We start from the raw sequence: 22,609 nt of genomic DNA on the forward strand, positions 1-22,609 counted from the left end.
GAACAACTGCGTCTGCATTTGATCTCGTCTCGTCGATGGTGTAAAATGAATTAGGTATATTGTTAGTAAGTTAGCCATGTAATAAGCGGGATAATGTATAGCTATACTCGGTTATTGTCGCAAAATATTTGACCTTCACTGCGTTTAGAACACCTCGGCGAGGCGCCTCGGTATTCTAAACTCTGTGTCGGTTAATTATTTTGCGACAATGACCTCGTAGCTATACATTATCCCTTACTTATTTAACCAGGCAAGTTGACCAAGAACACATTTACAGCAATGGCCTGGACGACTAGTTGCAGGGAGTACAACCGGTCTTCCCCTGTTGGCCACTGAGCCCCTCCTCTGGAGCGGTTAGGGGTTAAGTGCCCTGCTCAAGGGCACCACTGTGGGAGATTTCAAGGGAGGGGGGTTCTCTAACCGGTGACCCACAATCCCACTACTGTGACCTCTAGGTTACCGCCACTCCCAATTACATATAGTGGGGGAAAAAATAATACACAAGAGAAATATTACATCAATATACTTTTTATTTTTTTTTAATCATTATTTACTTTCTTTTAAAGATTTAATAGGTTGGTTCTCAGATGTTGATATTGTACAATATCCTCAGATTCAGTAATTTGTAAAAACATTCATGGTGTATAAAAAAAAAAAAAGAGGACACCACCAAGTAGACAAGTTAGTCCACACACTTCCTCCAACATATACATCAAAATGTATGCATCTGTCCCTATGCATTTTACACATACATGTACATACACATTTATATATAAAATACACTTTAAAAGTGATGGTTATTTGTTCAACTTGGTCATTATTGTTTTGTTTTTTTCCTCTTTTCCGATCTAGCATTATCATGAAAACTCTTGAGAAAAAGGTTCCATGTAGAAAAGCAAAAAACGATGTTAGCCTACACCAGTCTTTCACGGAAAGACTTGCTGAAGGCAAAACGTTAACTCAAGTCTACCCTGCCTCTCCTGCCTCTGCCAGAACACGAGAAGAGCAGGAAGGCTCAGGCAAAACGTTAACTCAAGTCTACCCTGCCTCTGCCAGAACAGGAGAAGAGCAGGAAGGCTCATCCCTTGATGCAAGAAAAAAAAAAGAAAAAAACAATGAACAAGTGTTAGAACCAACAGTGACCCAAAAAAGAAAGAAAAAAAGTGTGCGCAGCAGCATCCAAACTCCAGGGTCTGTCTCCACCCTCCAAAAGAAGGCCTCCTTCCTGGGGAGACGAGACCAGCGGCCGTGAGGGAAGCATCACGTCTTCACCTCCCTTCTGGAGATGGACTCAATCATCAGGGAAGCCTTTCGAGATTGAACCCAGCATTCAAAGGCCACACTGTCTGTTATTTTGTTAGTTCTCATCCTTGATGACTCCATAACGAACTATACAAAATAAAATACTACTACTAATAATAATAATAATAATAATTAAAAAATAAAGATCCTAGGGAGAACGTCTCTGGTAACGCAGTAGTTTTGGGTAGTTGTGGGACGTGAGCCGAAGCCTGAGCTATGGACCACTAAAAGATTATCCATGGAAAGCACTCTGGCAGTAGAACATCTGAGAACACAGACAAACGGGTAAACAGGCAATGTGTCCTTCAAGGAGGTGGCATTGAATACCACCGACCAACTCTCATTAGGGTGACAGTGAAGGGCAAAATAAATAATAATAATAAAGCTAATGGGAATAATATCAACAGGGGGAGTTTATGTCAAATCACACAGTCAGTAATCAAAAAAATAAAAATAAAATACGCATTTATCTGGATTATTCGTAGCAGAATACCTAAAGTTGTTCCTCCTTTACATCATCTCCATGAGAAAATAAGAACACGTTTTCATCGCCTTTTGATTCGGTAGGCGTTGCTCCTCGCCTGTGGCTTCTGATTGGAGAGAAGACACCTTGATTAGACTGTTATTCAGGCCATCGTGGCAACAGGGTGTCCAGTCCAGCCAACAAACTTGCCCTCGATCTGCTTTTTTTTTTTTTTTTTTTTTTTTCTTTCAGGAAGTTCATCTGCACTGTTCAGTCCTTCGAAATCACCCGTCTGTTCAGTCATCCTCCATTTCTCTCCCTCTCTCTTTTCTATTGCCGTCCATTTGGGTGAGAGTACGGGAGAAAAACCTTTGAAAGGGAACTCCAAATGTTCCTACGGAGAAACCGCCTAGCGCACATTTAAAAAATCCAATGGGAACACGTTTCTAACAAAAAAAAATCCACTAAAAACAAAATGACAAAAGACGAACATGTTGTATGTAAATGTTGAAAAATGTAATAGAACTTATATATATATATATATTTTTAAGATAATTTCATCAAAGTTCCTCAGTGGCAGACGTCAGTTCTTCAGACGTTACTGGTTACATCTATACAAATAAACTCAACAGTGTGTGTGGTGGGCAAGATGTACTAAAAACGTTATGCGAGGCCAGATGCAAGGGTGGAAAACGGGACAAAATACACAACGCTGATCCTCAAGAGCCGCAATGAAGGAAGGGGGGGGGGGAGCGTGATCCTAAGTCCATGAGTGAAAGGGGTGTGAACCAAGACATTATCGCTGAGCAAGAAAGATACCAAAGACGTGGAGAAAAGGCGGGCGACGCCTAAAGACCTGAAGGAGGAGACGGGTGGAGGGACTGAGTGAGTTAAGAGAGCAGAAGGAGGAAGATGGTGGGACAGTGAGATGGAAGGAGGCTAGCTCCAGCGGCTAACTCCAGAGGCTAACTGCAAAGACTAGCTCCAGAGACTAGCACCAGAGACTAACTGCAAAGACTAGCACCAGAGACTAACTGCAAAGACTAGCACCAGAGGCTAGCTCCAGAGGCTAGCTTCAGATGTTAGCTCCAGAGGTTAGCTCCAGAGGCTAGCTCCAGAGGTTAGCTCCAGAGGTTAGCTCCAGAGGCCCGCGTAGTTGCCGTGGAGACCGGAGCAGAGTGGCCCGCCGGCGACAAATAACTTGGTGCCCGAGTCGTCGTAGCAGTGGGTGTACACAGCGTTGGGGAAGGAGTTGATGTCAGAGAAGTAACTCCTCCACGTCTCGTCATGATTCTGAGGGGGCAGAGAGACGGGGAGAGAGAGAGAAAGGAAGAAAGAATATATTAGTTCACGTCGACTAATGTCTCAAATGATCGTAAACCCTTCAAATAGTCCCCTTACTCTAGCGCAACAGCAAAATAGGCATTCTGTTTACATAGTATCATCCCTTCAGAGTTTGTTTGAAGTGTCATGGTTTCTCCCTAGAGCTCCATTATACTTTTAGTCAGGAGTGTCATGGTTTTCCCCTAGAGCTCCATTATACTTTTAGTCAGGAGTGTCATGGTTTTCCCCTAGAGCTCAATTATACTTTTAGTCAGGAGAGTGTCATGGTTTCTCCCTAGAGCTCCATTATACTTTTAGTCAGGGGAGTGTCATGGTTTTTCCATAGAGCTCCATTATACTTTTAGTCAGGAGAGTGTCATGGTTTTTCCCTAAAGCTCCATTATACTTTTAGTCAGGAGAGTGTCATGGTTTTTCCCTAGAGCTCCATTATACTTTTAGTCAGGAGTGTGTCATGGTTTTTCCCTAGAGCTCCATTATACTTTTAGTCAAGGGAGTGTCATGGTTTCTCCCTAGAGCTCCATTATACTTTTAGTCAGGGGAGTGTCATGGTTTCTTCCTAGAGCTCCATTATACTTTTAGTCAGGGGAGTGGCATGGTTTCTCCATAGAGCTCCATTGTACTTTTAGTTTTTAGCGCAGCAACGCACCTCAGTCATGTGATTAAGTGGGGCTTGCCGATTGGCTCGAACACGGTATGTTTATAGACAAGAAACCGGTCTATAGGCTAATGTAATAAAGAGCACCCCGCCCCCCCCCCCCCCCCCCCCAAAGCAGGTATGCGTACCAGCCAGCCCTTCCCTGTAGTGAGCTTGAGGATGCCCTCTCCTGGGCGCTGCCGGTACCCGCCGGCTGGATTCAGGGGGTTCTCCAGGAATCTCTGAGCCCGGATGTCGTAGAAGAGCAGGGAGCCCTGACCCGTCCCCACAGTCACGATGTGTTCGTAGAAACTCACCGAGCGGATCCCTGCACACAGAACACAGGCTGTACACTTCTCTCTGCTTGTTCCAAAAATCATATGTCACTAGATTTGATAAATAAAATAAAAAAAACCATATTTTCGGTCACTTCGGTTTGGGTTTACACTATACTCTCCAGAGCTGATTAACTTGACGTAGATAATACCTTGGGTTTACACAATACTTGACTTGATGTAGATAATACCTTGGGTTTACACAATACTCACCACTGCCCCTCTCCCTAGAGCTGACGGACTTGATGTTGTGTGTGGGCTGTCGTGGGTCCAGGAAGGAGACGTGGGCCTGTGAACCCACTGCATACACCGACCATTCCTGTCCGTACGCCAGACACACGTTCTCTTTGCAGTGAGGCAACTTTGTAGACAGCAGCTGTGGGGAGCGCACAGTAAGTTTTACAATAAGTAATAAAATAACTAAAGTATTTAAATTATGGCCTTTTACTCGTGAAAATGCATTTAGAAATGTTTCCCTATGTGATATTATTAGATCTTTTTACTGTGGTCAAATGAAAGGCAACTGTGATAAATTGCCATATAGCAGCATCAAATCTCTATACTTAAGACATATCCCAGAACACAGAGTCACAAGATTCTTTTGTCATTACTAGGGATGTTCGATATTAGCTTTTTTACTGATATCCGATATACCGATATTGTCCAACTCTTAATTTCAGATACCGATATCAACCGATACTGATATATGCGGGGTTTACCCCCCACCAAAAAATTTATAATTTCAGGTAATTAACATTACATATCTCTTGTCGTGGAATTAACACAACATTATGCATACTTTTTACAATAAATAAAATAAGAATTTGTTCTTACTTGCTTGCCTGGGTAAATAAAAGGTTAAATAAATGTAAAAAAAAAATATAATAATAATTTGAAAACCGACAGATAATTTCCGATATTACATTTTAATGCCAATATCGGCCGATAATATCGGACATCCCTAGTCATTACCTATCCGTCCTCCATTATCAACCTCCCGTGTTTCTATACAGCAGCTCAGTGATTTACCTTGCACAGGTTATGCTCAGCCTTCCACAGGTGGAAATACCCATCCAAGGAGACGGCACCGAGCTCCTGAAAGAGAGCCAACAATATGACAAGGATTAACCCTTCAGTTTCACATACATCACACATACATCCTAGTGCGACACAAGAAGGACCTAGACGAGGACGAGGGAGGTAGTAGCACGTCGTCTCCTGCATTATTGAGGTCCGAGCTCATTCACAGAGTCTCCAACTGTGACCTATAGACCTTTCTGGCGGCTCTGGAAGAATGAATAGGTTATGAAAAGATAAAGTTCAAGTTCAAGATTCTTTTATTACCTCACAACTAGGCTGTGGAACTGGTTTTCAGTGCAGGTTTAAAAAGGACAGGACAGTGCAAAAGACACAGGACAAAAGACAAGACAGGACAGTACAAAGACAGACAGGACAGTACAAAGACACAGGACAGTACAAAGACACAGGACAGTACAAAGATGGAATTGGAAATGGAAATGAGAGGACAGGAAGCCGTCATGAAATCGTTGTAGTCATATTGTAGTCTTTTAGTCTTATTAACTAAAAGATTTTAACAAAATAAAAAGCAGCAGCACTATTGGATAACTGAGTCATGTTTGCTATGTTCTTTAGGGGAGGACATTTGTTTCACAGTTTTAGCATGATGTTTTATAGATGGCTAGGTTAAACACAGGTTTTTGTTTTTAAGAGAGGGGGTTTGATTTGATTGAAGTTTATTTCAAATATGCAACACAACAAACAAACATCAAGTACAGATATAGCCTTAAGCCGTTCAAATAATAAATGTATAATTATTTTTTTAAATAATAATAATCTAAAAGAACCGAGGAGTATCGCTAAAGTACCGAACCGTTAAGCAGTATCGATAAGAGTAGTAGTATCGATAAAATCCTAACAATACCCATCCCTAGCCTTGACTGTTGAGAACACCAACTAGACGTGACCCCCTCCACCCGAACGAGGCAGACGGGCAGCAGCAATGGAAGGTCTATTTTGTTTCCGATGATGGAAAGAGATGTGGCATGCCTTACGCCACCTACCCTAACCCTCCCCCGACATTGTCCCGGCAAAAGCAGACATCCCCCTGGGACGTCTTGGTGGTTCGCCGTGCTGTAATTGCGACGTTTTGGGTTGGAATCCGGCCCCGAGACCTTTGTCGCATGTCCTCCCCCCCCCCCCCCCCTTCTCTCGACCCCAGACTTATGAAAATATCTATTGGGGGTGGGGAAATAACGAGCCTCACCTTGTGGGTGTTGTTGAAGGCCAGGGCGCGGACCTTGCAGTTGTATGGGTTGGTGTACTCCTTGGGGATGTCCTTCAGGGCGCGGTGGGAGATGTGGGAGTAGCAGGGCACGGCCTCCTCACTCTGACTTCTCTCGGCCTGGCTCAGCACCTCCTCAGTCACCTCCCACAGGCCCATGGAGCCATCCCGGGACCCTGGGGGATTAAACACCAGACATAAGCTGATTACCGGACAGACAGACAATATGTCTCTAATGTCTGAACACACCATAGATATATACATACAGTGAACACTGGACCAGGACTGGGAATAATAATAATCAGTTTCAAGATTGTTTATTGTCATGTGCACAGTTAAACAGACAGTTTGCCATACAATGAAAATCTTTCTTTGCTAGTCCGCCCTTCACACAAAATAACACAATACTTAACTAAAACATATTTAAATACAAGAGAGTGCTAGAAAATAAGGTAAAAATAGATAAATATAATCATCATTTTCAGTTTCAATCATCTCAGTTTATTAGGAAGTACAGCAGAGAGCAACGGTTGTGGGTCAGATGCCTTTGCAGAGGGCTGGACAATATATCTCCATATGTATTGTTTTTGGTCTATCTGCGTTATAATAATGTGTTTTTAATATAATGAATAGTTATGCACAACTTTGATTAAATTAATGGGGAAACCAGGACACACAGTGTCACAGAGGGTGTAGACTACCCTACTGTCGGTCTTGGGAGGGTGTAGACTACCACATGCTGCCCTACTGTCGGTCTGATGAGGGTGTAGACTATCACATGCTGCTTTACTGTCGGTCTGATGAGGGTGTAGACTACCACATGCTGCCCTACTGTCGGTCTGATGAGGGTGTAGACTATCACATGCTGCTTTACTGTCTGTCTGATGAGGGTGTAGACTACCACATGCTGCCCTACTGTCGGTCTGGGGAGGGTGTAGACCAGCGGTTCTCAACAGGGGTGCCGCGGCACCCTAGGGTGCCACAGAGAGCTGCCAGGGGTGCCTTGAGATTAAAAAAAAATTAAAAATTAAAATATTTTTTTTTAATTCTTTTTGGATTACAGAAAATTATCACTAAAGTGCCATCTGTTGCAGCTGCACTGTTTTCCATGAAAATACCATATTTGGATCAATTTGACCATTTCTCAAAATCATTATTTAATAAAACACAGAAAAGGATCGCTAAGTTACTCTGGATAAAAAAAACCTTTACAGACAACATTGAGACAAAGCTTCCTGACACATCTCCATCCAAACTCTTGGAAGAACTCATTGAAATCTCATCTGATACCACCTGGAGAGCTAGTTTCAGAGTGTGGTGCTGAGTACCAAGTATCATGATGCAGCAGTTAAGGTGTTGATACCATTCAGCACCACATATCTGTGTGAAGCTGGCTTTTCATCCATGACAGCTCTGAAAACAAAATATAGGGCCAAGTTGAGCCTTGAGGATGACATGCGTGTTGCCTTGACAAAGATCTCCCCACGTATTGACCGTATTATTAGCCAGCAGCAGCAGACCTCGCATTGAGCTAGAAATGTCCACTGTGTGCCCTACTGTCGGTCTTGGGAGGGTGTAGACTACCACATGCTGCCCTACTGTCAGTCTGATGAGGGTGTAGACTACCACATGCTGCCCTACTGTCAGTCTGATGAGGGTGTAGAACTACCACATGCTGCCCTACTGTCGGTCTGATGAGGGTGTAGAACTACCACATGCTGCCCTACTGTCAGTCTGATGAGGGTGTAGAACTACCACATGCCTCCTCCAATACATGTGGAGTGACCAGCCGCTTCTTTTCACCCGACAGCGAGGAGTTCCACTGGGAGAGTTTAACACGTGCCGAGGTTCACGCCATCTTCCCCAGATCACAACACATTTTTGTAGCAAAGATGGTTTGGTCATCCTGGTCTGTCAGTTATGGTTCTATGTATTGATGACCTTATATTTAGTTTATGATGTGAAAGAACATTATCACCAGATTATGTGAAATATCGAATTTTCGCCAGCAGTTGTTTGAGACGGAAGACGTCTTGCTGCGTTCGCCCACTGTTTGCTGAACAAGCCCAGGGGACACAGTGCATTACGGACACATGACTCACCGGACACAGCCATGCTGTCGCTGATCCATGCGATGGAGAAGATCCAGTCATTGTGGCCGTCCTGGAAGACGAGACGAGCAACACGAGAAAGCCTTATACACCACCGACTCGTCACACATACAGACAGAATGCCCTCACAATGTTCATGCACCTGCCCGCCCATACAGACAGACCCACTCAACCATTTCATAACTTCCTTATCAAGCTAAACATTTATTACAAATACGCCCCAAAAGCAGATGACTGTTTTAGATGTGGGCTTGGACGGAACAGAATGCAGAGCAGCAGATTACCACCGATACAGTGTCGTAGTTTCTCCCCCTACCCCTTATCTTTTTTACCTTTTAGAAATGCCACAAAAAGGAAAAAAGGTTTTGGAAACGGCGACTTGTTCAGCCTGTATGGCCGTTTCATAGTATACTGGTGTGCACTGTGCATAAGGTTTTTGGCAACAGAAAGACAGCGAAGTGTAACAGTTTAACCAGGTATGTGAGAACATTAACCACCAAAGAGCAGGAACACTACCTAAATAAATACATGGTCATTTTGTCAAAGGGTGATCAACCTCCAACAATTCGTTTAGCGGACGCTTTTATCCAAAGCCACTTACAGATTGTGAACAACAAGTCGGCAGGATGGGAACACCTCTGGCAGCTAAGGGTCAGTGGCATTGTTCATCAAATAGTATCGAGTTTGAGTGTTACACTCTGAGTGCATAGTAGTTTAGCCATATTAGCAAGACATATAGTAGTATAAGAATAGTAGCATAGTATTAGGGTACATAATAGTAAAAAGGTTAGAGGGTTAGTATTTTTTAAGTGTATTTACAATCCCCCCCCCCCCCCCCCCCCCCCCCCAGATGTATATGCACTTCAAGGTGTATAAAACATTACTAAACTAACTTTTTTCAGATGTTCCAGTCTTTTATAACTTAAGCCGTCCACCCTGGTCAAAATCTTCACATCACATGACTTAATAATTAACATAAACAGCTGCTTGTTTTCTGGAGTCTCTAATCACACCCTGTTATCCGCTACAGCTTGACCACCATCGCTCAAGTTATGACAAACTCTGACATAAAGCCATTATTTTCTATGGAAAGCACTTCACTTCACTGCCGTGAAGGATGTTTGTTCGATCAATAGAGACCATATTAGATCCCCAATTATCATATCATCAGGTATCATTGGAAAGCCACTCATTGGCTACAACCCTGTGCAAAGATTTTCGAGATCGCCAAATGATTGACGGAGCTAAAGCCCCGGGAGTCGGGGGTAGTAATGTGTACTTTTGCGTACTTTGGGGCACGCCTCACATATCGGCATGTAACTCGAGAACCGCTGAACGGATTTTGTCACCTCAAAGGGCAATCGACAGGCAACAAATAGAGCTTTAATTCTATCTATATATTGTATTAAAAGAAATGCACACCCGAGCCACTACAGGTCGGCAAAGAATCGTCCACATGTGGGCCCTTGGATGTTAAGAGGTTAATGTTTTTAAATATATTTTTTTGTAGCCAAGAGTAAATACCATAACCCTATAAAAAACAGTAGTCAGTGTATATTTTCATTTTTACAGATGTTTTATACGATTTATCGGATATACAAATTTATCAGAAAATGCTAATTATCGTCAAAAACGCAAGGAAATTACTAAATCCAGATTCAACCCTGCCATTGGAAAGAGGAGCATTTTCCCTATCCATAGATGTATGATTTGGCCATAATAAGGTCAAGTTCAAGGTCAAATATGAATTTATAATTAAAATCGATTATCATTAATTACTGTATCTACAAATCCTTCTGTTTAATCATCTTCCCGCGGTTCATTTTCTTAGATTTTTTGTACACATGATCTCAATAAGGTGGTGAATGAGTTCAGTGAGCATTTTCTCGTGCCCCGCAGATGATCAAAGATGCAAAAATCATAAATCATAATTTATATTCTCCTTTTCTTCATTACAATTTACTCTGCCTAGTAACAGACACAATATCTCTGACACTGGAAATACATACCCCCAGGTCCCTAGATGTTCCTAGATAAACAAGAACATGCAAATTGACCTTGCAGAAGTGGAGCAATCTTCCATTTACTTAGGCATGTACCTTTAGGCGAAATACAGCTTACAGTTTAACAGGTTAAAAGACGTACCTAAAGGCCTCTACATGCTCGAGCAACTGCAATGCAACACAACATCGACAACGCAACAGTGTTGCAGACACTCTGCCTTTATGCTTCTGCAACATCGACACGCAGCCTATGCAACATTGTACCCCGGATGTAGCTAGGTTCCTAGATAGATGAAACTTCCCTTCTCAACCAACCCATTGATAACAAGAAGATAGCGATAGCATCATAAATACTTCCGGTCGGGGGGTTTCAAAATAAAAGAGCGACGTCTAAAGCACTACGTTTATAAATTAAATACATTTATTTTGTACATTATCCAATGTTAACACGAACAGGGACCGAAACTAGAGAGCGCCACCCGCCATTGGCGCTCAGTTTTTACGTTTGGCGCCTCCCACTGAGAGGTCTGATGAAGCATAATGTATACCGATCATATACATTATTTTTTTCTTTTTCTATTTCTCCCCCATCCAATTCTACCATCCCCTGTCTCGAACGTTTTTGGAATTACAGCAGAAAACCTTAAAAACATACTTATATTCTAGACGGTATTAACACAACAATGTATGAATGAAAAAAATATAACGTTCCTACATCCTGAACGATAGATAATCGATGTTGAACGGGCCATAGTAATGTCAATATAGCAATACAATTTAAAAAGTTATAGCCCTGCAAAGAAGGTAAACATCTCCATAGGCTTTCAACGGTGGCAGACTGGGTACAATGATGGGCACAACCCCCGGCACCCAATGTGTTAAGGAACATGCGAAAGTGACAGTGTATAGGGTGTTCTTGCCTTAAACCCAAACCAATTCATTCAAACATCACAATAACACCCCTGATGTTCAGCAAAGGCTGAGGGTGGAGTTAACTTCCTGATGCTACTTTTATCATGGGGGGGAGATAGTCTTCTTAACTCTTTCACTACCACACTACAGAAGGTTAACCTTTCACTACCACACTACAGACGCCGACGGTAGTGAAAGGTTAACCTTCCGTAGTGTGATAGTGAAAGGCTTAACCCTTTGTAGTGTGGTAGTGAAAGGATTAACCCTTTGTAGTGTGGTAATGAAACAAAAAAAAAAAAACGAGTCAACCCGCAGACAGGAAGCCCACTCACGTCTCCGACGCAGACGGGGTCCAGCGTGGGCAGCCGGTAGACGGCCAGGCTGTTGGGGTTGTCCCCCCCGGTAGCCAGCAGGGTCCTGGAGGGGTTCAGCTCGATGGCGTGGATCCCACAGCCCTGCTGGTCCAGGCTGGAGCCTGAGCCCCCGGTGGGCAGGTTGAAGTGGACCCCCTCTGCCGCGCCCACATTGTCCTTCAGCATGGGGATGCGCGTGATCTGCCCCGTCAGGACGTCCGCTACGAACAGCTGCGGGGCGAGAAGGAAGAGAGACGGGACAGCGTGTTACAATAACATGTCCATTTATTTTTATAGGCCGTTCTATAACCGTACAATATTTAACAATGACTACTTCTATTTTAAATCTACCATACAATATTTAACAATGACTGACTACTACTATCAGTGTTTCCCGCAGGATTTTTTTCAGGAGTGGTAGGTTCCCCAAGACTACTAGTGTTGTCGCGGGGCGCGCGTGTCACGGATATGTGGTGTCAACAGTGTCGTCACAGACGTGCGCAGTAAGGCGGTTGTTAGTATCGGTGCATTTCTCTACACTGAGCTGAAATTAAACGATTGCACATAAATTAGGTAAATATTAACAATATTTATAAATAAATATTAACACATTAATTTATTTACAATTATACATACAGTAGTGACAACACACATATGAACTATTTACAATACAGGGAGGCACATACAACACTCATAACTATTTACAACCAGTGTCAGAGCAGGCACACTCAAGTTGTTTGGAAATTCTGAGGGCTCAGAGTGCACACTGGACACTCTGACCGAAGAGTCAGTTTATCGGAGCGGAGCAGATTTTCCAGAGTGAATTTATTAACTCAGCTTAACACTTTCCGTGCCAGAGCTCGGTGCCCCGGAACCTCCTTGAATGCCGCGACCCACTTCAATGTTAGCATTAAAAACGCCTAATCTAGGGCGGCTAGGTGGTGTAGTGGTCTAAGGCACTCGCCACCAGTGTGGAGACGCTAGGATTCGCGTGTTCGAATCCAGCTCTCCACATTGTTTTTCAGTTTGGCTGGTCGTCCGCAGTAATACACATTGGCCGTATTACGGGGAGGGAAAAACTGAAGGGTGGGGATCGAACGTTGTGAACAAGCGACTCCTACAAGTCGGTTGGTGCGCCTGCGCAGTAAAATCAGGAAGTGTCGGGGGCAGCGTGAGCCTCCCACGCGTTACTCCTCGACACTGAGAGGTCGAGCTGCGCAGGTGAAAAGATGCGACTGCTGTTACCTCAAGTACCGGAGGGGACTTGTGCTATGTATGACTTAGTCCACATTGCAGCCGGCTTGTGGGAGGCAAGAAACAGCGTTCGTGACAGGGGAGGGTTGAATTGGATGATACGAAATTGGGGATGGGAGAAAATATAGAAAAATGGGAGAAAAAGTGGATCAAAAAAAAAAAAAACGCCTAATCTATGTTTTAAATTATGGCTATGTGTCTAATCTGCCCGTCGCTTATCAATGACTCGTTTTCCAGTCAACATTGTCGATGCGGGGGGCGGCTACGTGGCGCAGTGGGCAAGGCGCTCACAACGAATGCTGGAGACTAGGCTCGAACAGGATGCCTCCTGTTCGAGCCCCGCTCTCCACATTGCTTTCAGTTTAGCTGGTCGTCCACAGTAATACACATTGGCCGTATTACGGGGAGGGAAACTGAAGGGTGGGGATCGGGCGTTGTGGACAGCGACTCCTACAGGTCGGTTGGTGCGCCAGCGCAGTAGAATCAAGAAGCGACGGGGGCGGGGCCCCTCCAAAGCCCAGACCCCAGGCGCTGAAAGACCGAGCCGCGCAGGTGAAAAGATGAGATGGCTGTTACCTCGAGTATCGGAGGGGACTCGTGCTATGTATGACTTAGTCCACATTGCAGCCGGCTTGTGGGAGGCAAGAAACAACGTTCAAAAGACAGGGGAGGGTTGAATTGGACGATATGAAAATTGGGATGGGAGAAAAAAAAATTGAAAATGGGAGAAAAAGTGGATAAAAAAAAAAAAACATTGTCGATGCGGATTGTTTTTTTATCGGTTCATTTTCGTTTTATAACATTTTGAAAAGCCCTCGTTTAAGGAAAATATAAAGATTCCATGATAAGACATTTACTGGAATATTCTAGAATACACAAAAACGTTGTAATTTTTCGGCCTATTTATGAATCGTTTTCAAATAAACGCTAGATTATCGATAGTATATGTGTACGTATGCACGCTATAGAGGCGATCTGAAAAATCGATTCTCTTATTTCCTCATCAGCGATCGCGCACATACAGACACACCACACATAGGTCAAACGCTGAGATCTCAGCGAATACAACTCTGATTATCCCAAGACTGGTAAAATAGATTCCTTACCTCAGATCAGATGTTCTCCAAAAAGATCATTCCAATTCCTGATATCGATCACGCTTATTGATTGAGTATTGGCTGCTGTAAATATATATTCCAGGCCGATTCCCGTCCCGCGATGACTTCCATGTTGATCAGACTTCTTGCGACCTGCAGTTACACAGGGATAGACGATAGGGGGCGCTTTTTTCCATTCTGAGTTCCTGTAGGGGCTGCTGTACCAACGGGAGACTCGGTTGATGAAATATGATTTCAGATCGCTAATAAAACAATAAAACGATATTTGTCGTCATCGGCACTCAGTGGGGGGGCTAATAAAACGAGATATGTCGTCCGTGGCACTGAAAGTGTTAACTCTTTCAGTGCCACTCACGAGATTTCTCGTGTTTTTTTATAGGTGGTTGCTAGCCACTCACGAGATTTCTCGGAATTATTTTTTTTTTTTTTTTTTTGCGATCTGAAAAATTATTGCATCACCCGAGCCTACCCGAGTATAGCCGAGGGGCGCCGACGATCACTGTGGAAAAAAGCGCCCCCTGTCGTCTCCCAGATGACATAAGTGATTTTGGAATGGACTCAATGAAAATGAATGGGGAAAAAAATCCGGTACTCCACATTTTCCAGTTCACTGATCCAGCCGGGGTTACCACAGTTCATTCTGGAGCCTCAGATCCCCCCGGATCATAGAGATCTACTGTGTCGCGTTGGATCCATACACTTATCGATTTTTTCGAATGGTGATCAGGAATTGGAATATACCAGTTGGATACCATCTGATGTCAGGTAAGGACTCTGTGTTATTAGTGGTAGGATAATCGGAGTAAGTTTGATGAAGTTATAAGCTGTTTTGTGAAATGTCTTCTTTCGTTTTCATTGTAAAACTCCGAGAGGAAATCAACGAGGCGATTATCCTCGCGCGGCCGTAATGTGCGTGCGTGCACGTATAATATTGATCATCTAGCGTTTATTTGAAAACGATTCATAAAAAGGCCGACGAATATCAACGTTGTAGAATATTCCACTAAAAGACGATTTTCATAGAATGCTCCAGAATGGGCTGTTTTTTATATCAAAACGGGGGCTTTTCTAACTGCTCTGAAACGGCAACGACGCGATAAAAAAACAATCTGCCTTCACAGCACTGTCTGGAAAATAGTCTTTGATAATGCGATGGGCAGATTAGACACATAGCCATAATTTAAAACATAGATTAGGCGATATTAACGTTAACATTGGCGCGGATGGTGGCATTCAAGCGGTAAAATGGAAAACCAGGCATGGCATTTAAAGAGTTAACTAGGGCCCTATCATGAAATCCGTTTTATATTTTCCTGTTTTCGGAACAGTATATCTGCAAACAGTGCCAGTGCAGTTCAATGTTCAGTGCCAGTTCAGTTATGAGGTTTCTTTTTTTCAATTCAGTTCAGTTCAATGCAATTCAACTGCCAGTGCAGTGCAATAACTAAATAATAATTAAATAGTTAAACCTGTAAAATTGTATTTCTTTCAAAGAGATGTCCTTTAATGGTTCATGCTTCTCCCTATCTCTGGCTGACATCACCATTGTGATACATGATGGTTAGGCCTTTGTGTTTTCCTCAGTGAGGGATTCTCTTTTGATGGTCAGCAGCGTTTTGTACTTGCTCAAGCTTTAAATATCAACATTATCTGGCCATCCTCAGTAATACTATCAAACTCCTCTGACCTCATCTGGTCTTTCCAAAGACCAGAGTTGAGATGGGCGCGCACGCAGACTTAATGATTTTAGAATATCATTAAGTCAACTATCCAGTTAATTTTTATAGTAACGTTTGGCTACTTTAAGGAAACAGAGAGACTGTGACTCGTTACGTGCGGCGCTCGTTAGTGACTTGCGGAGCGTGCATTGCGCTCCGTTGTCTCAGAATGGATTTGGTAGCTTTTTTCTACGTCTCCGTAGACCGTGCCACCGTTTTAACGTCGTAGTGAAGATTGATTTATATGAAAAACCGATTTATGTATAATTTAGCTAGCTCGCTTACGTTCATGGGATTAAAGAGAGCTTGCATGTTTTTTAATAATTATTATAAAAACAAATATATTTAAGCTTTCAGAAGGGGCGGGGCAACAATGACTGACTACTACTATTATAATCTACCATACAATGTTTAACAATGACTAGTACTATTATAATCTACCATACAATGTTCCCCCTATGTTCCTGCTCTCTCAGACCACTACCTCATCAAATTTCAAATTGATCGGACGGTTTCTCGACCAGACAGTGTAGAATCCTACATGAGCCGTCGTATTAACGCCTCAACTGTCTCAACTCTAGTTAACTGCCTACCAGACACCCTCTCTCCCTTCCTCTCTTACTCTGGCCCCCTTGATCTCTTTACAGACAAACTTAACGCCGCCCTTCGTAGCACGCTCGACATTGTCGCTCCCCTTAAGCCTAAAATTAAACGTGCTCCCCAAAAACAAACTCCCTGGTTTACGGAGGAAACACGCTGCTTTAAAAAGGCTTGTCGCAAACTTGAACATAAAATGGCGTTCGACCAAACTCAAAGTATTCCGCCTAGTTTACGACTTTACGTAACTACAAAAAGGCACTCTCATTTGCCAAAACCTCATATTTTTCCAGGCTCATTAACACTTTGAGCGCCACGCCTGGTTTTCCTTTTTACCGGCTGAATGCCACCATCGGCGCCAATGTTAACGTTAATATCGCCTAATCTATGTTTTAAATTATGGCTATGTGTCTAATCTGCCCATCGCATTATCAAAGACTATTTTCCAGTCAGTGCTGTCAAGGCAGATTGTTTTTTTATCGCGTCGTTTCCGTTTCAGAGCAGTTAGAAAAGCCCCCGTTTTGATATAAAAAAACAGCTCATTCTGGAGCATTCTATGAAAATCGTCTTTTAGTGGAATATTCCACAACGTTGATATTCGTCTGCCTTTTTATGAATCGTTTTCAAATAAACGCTAGATGATCAATATTATACGTGCACGCAAGCACATTACGGCCGCGCACGGATAATCGCCTCGTTGATTTCCTCTCGGACTTTTACAGTGAAACCGAAAGAAGACATTTCACAAAACAGCCTATATCTTCATCAAACTTACTCTGATTATCCTAACATAACATAACATAGAGTCCTTACCTGACATCAGATGGTATCCAACTGGTATATTCCAATTCCTGATCGCCATTCGAAAAAATCGATACGTGTATGGATCCAACGCGATACTGTAGAACTCCATGATCAGCGGGGATCTGAGGTTCCAGAATGAACTGTGGTAACCCCGGCTGGATCAGTGGACTGGAAAATGTCTGTTTTTTTCCCATTCATTTTCATTGAGTCCATTCCAAAATCACTTATGTCATCTGGGAGACGACAGGGGGCGCTTTTTTCCACAGTGATCGCCGGCGCCGCTCGGCTATACTCGGGTAGGCTCAGGTGATGCAATAATTTTTCAGATCGCGTATATAAAAAAAAAAAAAAAAAATCCGAGAAATCTCGTGAGTGGCTTTCAACCACCTATAAAAAAACACGAGAAATCTCGTGAGTGGCACGGAAAGAGTTAATGAAAACAAAAACAACTCAGTTTCTGTTTGACACAGTTGCAAAACTTACTCAGAAACAACCAAGTGCCCTAAACCATGCATTCTCGGCTAACAAATTCATTAAATTATTTACCAAGAAAATGTACCTCATGAAATGATGAAAATGTTGCCTTACTCATCAGAGTCCCTCCCAACCTCTGATGGGCCTTCCCCCTGACTTTGAATGCAGCCATACGCTATGCTGCCTTGAAAACGTCTCACTTAGTGCCCTCTCTAAATTGGTTGGCGCGGCTAAACCCCCAACCTGTCTGTTTGACCCTCTTCCAGCAACTAATCAAAAAACTCTTCCCAACTCTAGGCCCTGCCCTACTCAATATCTTCAACACCTTCTCGTTTACTGGCGTGGTGCCCCTGGCCTTTAAATCAGCAGTCATTAAACCACTACTTAAAAAACCGAACCTCGACCCTCTAATCTTGAAAAATTACAGACCCATCTCCAATCTTCCGTTCCTATCCAAAGTGTTAGAACGGATCGTCGCAACGCAACTTACTGACCATTTATCAAACAATCTTAATGAATCTTTTCAATCTGGCTTTGGAGCCTTACACTCCACCGAAACGGCGGTTACCAAAGTCACAAATTACTTACTGCTCTCTCTTGACTCAAACCTCACTTCTGTGCTCTTATTGCTTGATCTCAGTACAGCCTTTGACACTATCGATCACTCGATTCTTCTAGGTCGGCTTGAGAATCATGTTGGCATTCGGGGTCACGCACTTGATTGGGTTAAATCTTATTTAACTGATAGAACACACTGCATGGTCTAAAATGATTTAACATCTGAGACCATCCCAGTGCAATGTGGTGTCCCACAAGGCTCCGTCCTGGGCCCTTTGCTATTTACATGCTACCACTCTGCAATATACGCAAATTTGGCATAAACTTTCATTTTTACGCTGATGACACCCAATTATATATACCTATTAAGCCAAATGATTCCTCCCAATTACAAAACCTTGAAGCCTGCTTGCTTGCCGTCAAAAAGTGGATGTCGCAAAACTTTCTACTCCTTAATGCAGATAAAACTGAGATGTTAATTGTTGGCCCCCCAAACCATAGAGGCCTGTTTCAGGACATCTCCCTCAACTTTGATACTTGTCATGTATCCCAGAGCTCCACCATAAAAAACTTCTGAGTCATTTGATTCCTCCCTCTCATTTAATGCACATATAAAAAGTCACCAAAATTGCCTTCCATCTTCGTAATATCGCAAAAATTTGCACCATTTTAACTCTGGCTGATGCTGAAACCCTGATTCATGCTTTTGTCTCATCACGTCTGGACTACTGTAATGGACTTTTTTCAAGCCTACCTAATTCAAGCATCAAAAATCTTCAACTTGTGCAAAATGCGGCTGCACGGATACTAACTAGAACTAGAAAATGTTATCACATCACACCAGTTTTGTCTGCCCTACACTGGCTTCCTATTCAAGCCCGATCTGACTTTAAAGTGCTACTCCTCACCTACAAAACTTTAAATGGGCTTGCACCGCTCTATCTATCCGATGTCATCTCCCGATACTCGCCCGCTCGTGCTCTGCACTCACAAAATGCAGGACTTCTATCGATTCCTAGGGTTAAAAAGAAAACCGCCGGCCACAGAGCCTTTGTCTACCGCGCTCCCTACCGGTGGAACAAATTACCTGCCGTCGTCAAGGGCGCCTGCTCTGTCGAAGCTTTTAAATCCCTGCTTAAGAGCCATCTTTTCTCTCTCTCCTTCAACCTACCCTGATCTCACCTGGTTGGGGACTGACCTTTAGATTAATCTGTCTAGTTTAGTTAGGATGTCTATTTTCTCCCATGTCTGCAGACATGGGAGAAACTTTTGGCCTCCGTCTCGGCCGGTCCCATGGAATGGCTTCGTGCCGCCTTCTGTCTGGCCTGCAGTGCTGAAACTTCCGAGTGGCTCCCACGGGGCGTGCGGCCCTGGGCTGTTGTCTCGTATTTCACCCTGTGTCCATACGCTTGCAGTGGTTCTATCTATTGCTCTATTTCACAATTTTCTTGTATACTGTGGTTCTGCTGTCGCCATGTGTGCATGTGCTCGCTGCATGTATCTGTTGCTCCATCTCCGCCCACTACAAACATGGGAACTCATTTAACCCTCTTTGCGCCGCCCCTGTGCCTCAAATAGATCCGCTATCAGCTCCATCTTTAATCTTTCAAAATGTTCAGTTGCTATCGCTATCAGCTCTATCTTTAATTTTTCATTCAGTTGCTATTGCATGCACTCATCTGTGTTTCACTACACACATGAGTGCATGCTTACCAACTGTCAGTCTGCAACACTACTATCATCTAAGAAGGGAGATCCCCCCTTGAATGGCCCTTCTAAGGTTTCTCTCCTCCACACTGCCTGTGGTGCATTTTTTCCTATCGTTAGGTTTTAGTGAGTTTTTCCTTACCTTCGCGTGGGGTATGTCTGGGAGTGTTTGCATTCATTCATTTATTTTGCATTTATTTAAAATGTGTTGGACCTTATGGTGTTCTTGTTTTGTTCTTGACTTATTGTTATGTTTCTTCTTGACTTGTTTAAAGACGTGTCCGGCTCATGGGGACATTAACGTGTGTTGTCGGGCCTTACAAATAAATTTGATTTGATTTAACAATGACTAGTCCTATTATAATCTACCATAGCGTTGTATGGTAGCCTGGTGAGAGGAAACAGCACAGTGTTATTTTTAAATAGGGCCTAAGGAAAAATTATTATTATGCTACAATAATGATCACCCGAAGCCAAGTGTTCACCATGGAACAATTCGTTTTAATGTGCGAAATAAAGTTTTCAATATCTTCTGTGTTTTAGACTTTTATTTAGAAAAAAACCCAGACTGGAAGCTGGCTTGGCCTCTTGCGTTTGGTTGTAAAGGTACTCACGGAGAGGCTGTAGTAGCGTTATTATGTTTCTGGCGATAAGAGACCATGGAAACTGTGCAGGTGGTAAAGTCCGCTTGACTGAGATCTGGATTTTATTTTATTTTATTTATGGATTAAAAACACACAACAAGGATCCAAACTTTAAAGGATAACATGAGAAAGAGTAAGACCCTTATTTTCCGTCATGGTCCCAGGGCTGTTAGGCCACACAAAAAACATGACAATGACACAAAACATACATTTAAAACATTAGAAGTCTAACCTATAGCTACAATTTTATATCACACAATAACTAAAAACTGAAACCCATTCAAAGTATAGGGGGCTATTCCTCTATTCTGTCCATGAGCCACTTCCTGACCCTTCTCTTGAAGCTGTGGAGGCTCAAGCTCTGCTTGATGGGGATAGGCAGCTTGTATGATGTGTGGAGACGTGTGATCTGCTGGACTGTACTGTTGGAATATGTTCTCAGGGGGCGGCGCCTTGCTGCTCTGCGGCTCCTGACTGGGCAGGATGATTACACCGTTAACGTGTGTTAGCGATACATTGTTAAACGGCACTCTTACAAACCATTAACACTGCTGGTGATGGATATTCCCGGGTGAGGAGCAGGATCATAAAGTGTGCGATTTCATTTCATGAATGGATAGAGTTACGTGGCTGGATTAAAGAAAAGCATCAGTGAATGGTTTCCTAATCTTTTCCTCCCTGCCTGCCAGCATTATATATACGTGAGTTTTAGAAACCTTTGTGGTGGAGAAATAAACTGAAAACAGGTCAGATATCACTTGAATGCCACTTGTCAGCCTTGTTGTATAAACGGGTGTTCCAATCGTACCTCGGGACAGATGTAGTCTAATGTTACATTGAAAAACTTAATAATAAGTCTATTGCACATTTGTACAGCAGTTACCAAAGTCTGTGTCTTCAGCCTAATGTTAACAGTTGTTTAGATTATCATCAGGAGTCAATCACACACACACAGATATTTTCATTAAAAGTCAAAGTGTCCCTCAAATGATCTGATCTGGCCGTTCCGACGGCCATGTTGCTACTAGCTGAGACGGCATGCTTTCAGCAGAGCTGCAGCTATCGATTACTTTAGTGAGGAATCAGATAAGAAATAACTTTTGCTTTAAAGAGCAATAGTAAATATAGAAAAAATAGACCGGTGGGGTGTTGGGCCTGGGGGGGGGGGGGGGATGTCTGTATTGTCTCATGTCTTTTGTGTTGTTTTTATTTTTTACTTGGCATCTTGTATTTATTAGTTAGGTTTTGGTCTGTATTTATTATTTATTATTATCTTGTCATTATTATTATTATTATTGTTGTTGTTGAGTTAAATGAAAATAAAAAATAAAAATAATTGATAAAATAAAAAATAAGACCGGTCTTCAAATATGGGTTTATTACTATGGTTAATTTCTTGAGCAACTTGGATATGTTAACATAATAACTAGTCATAGTCACCATATTGATTTACGTTCTTAACCAGCCATTACATTATTAGCCATTATTCCATGGCGTTTTAACATTCGCCGAAATGCTTGATTGTGATTGGTCAATAGCCCCCGACAGCGTGAATTATTTTTCGATAACCACTGATGATTATTGTTTTTCGCAGCTGGAGTAATCAAGCCCCACTGACACACACTGTTTCAGTGCAATTAGACACACCTGCCGGGCTGCCGGCGATAATAATAATCACTTTATTTGGGCTGACGGAGCCACAGAACAACTGCGTCTGCATTTGATCTCGTCTTGTCGATTTTGTAAAATTAATTAGGTATATTGTTAGTAAGTTAGCCATGTAATAAGCGGGATAATGTATAGCTATACTCGGTCATCATCGCAAAATAATTGACCTTCACGGATGTTTAAAACACCTCGCCGAGGCGGCTCGGTATTTTAAACTCTGTGTCGGTAAATTATTTTGCGACGATGACCTCGTAGCTATACATTATCCCTTACTTATTGTAGTATGGAAAAGCCCTCGTTTAAGGAAA

The 22,609-nt window shown here is 42.8% G+C and overlaps 1 protein-coding gene across 1 annotated transcript in view; it reads right to left on the reverse strand.

Annotated features, from left to right (window-relative positions):
* Positions 1-2,896: 2,896 nt before the first annotated feature.
* The window catches only part of dcaf12 (DDB1 and CUL4 associated factor 12), a 49,553-nt gene continuing 29,840 nt past the window's right edge, over positions 2,897-22,609 (reverse strand). The window contains exons 3-9 of the mRNA XM_084316760.1: positions 11,739-11,990; positions 8,483-8,543; positions 6,363-6,556; positions 5,108-5,173; positions 4,292-4,454; positions 3,893-4,071; positions 2,897-3,058 (exon numbers count right to left, since the gene is read on the reverse strand). Coding sequence (XP_084172886.1) covers positions 2,900-3,058; positions 3,893-4,071; positions 4,292-4,454; positions 5,108-5,173; positions 6,363-6,556; positions 8,483-8,543; positions 11,739-11,990 — 1,074 coding nt within the window. The 3' untranslated portion in view covers positions 2,897-2,899. The remainder of the gene's footprint in view (positions 3,059-3,892; positions 4,072-4,291; positions 4,455-5,107; positions 5,174-6,362; positions 6,557-8,482; positions 8,544-11,738; positions 11,991-22,609) is intronic.

Source organism: Notolepis coatsorum (genome assembly GCF_963971535.1).
Source record: "Notolepis coatsorum genome assembly, chromosome: 6".
Taxonomy (NCBI): Eukaryota; Metazoa; Chordata; class Actinopteri; order Aulopiformes; family Paralepididae; genus Notolepis; species Notolepis coatsorum.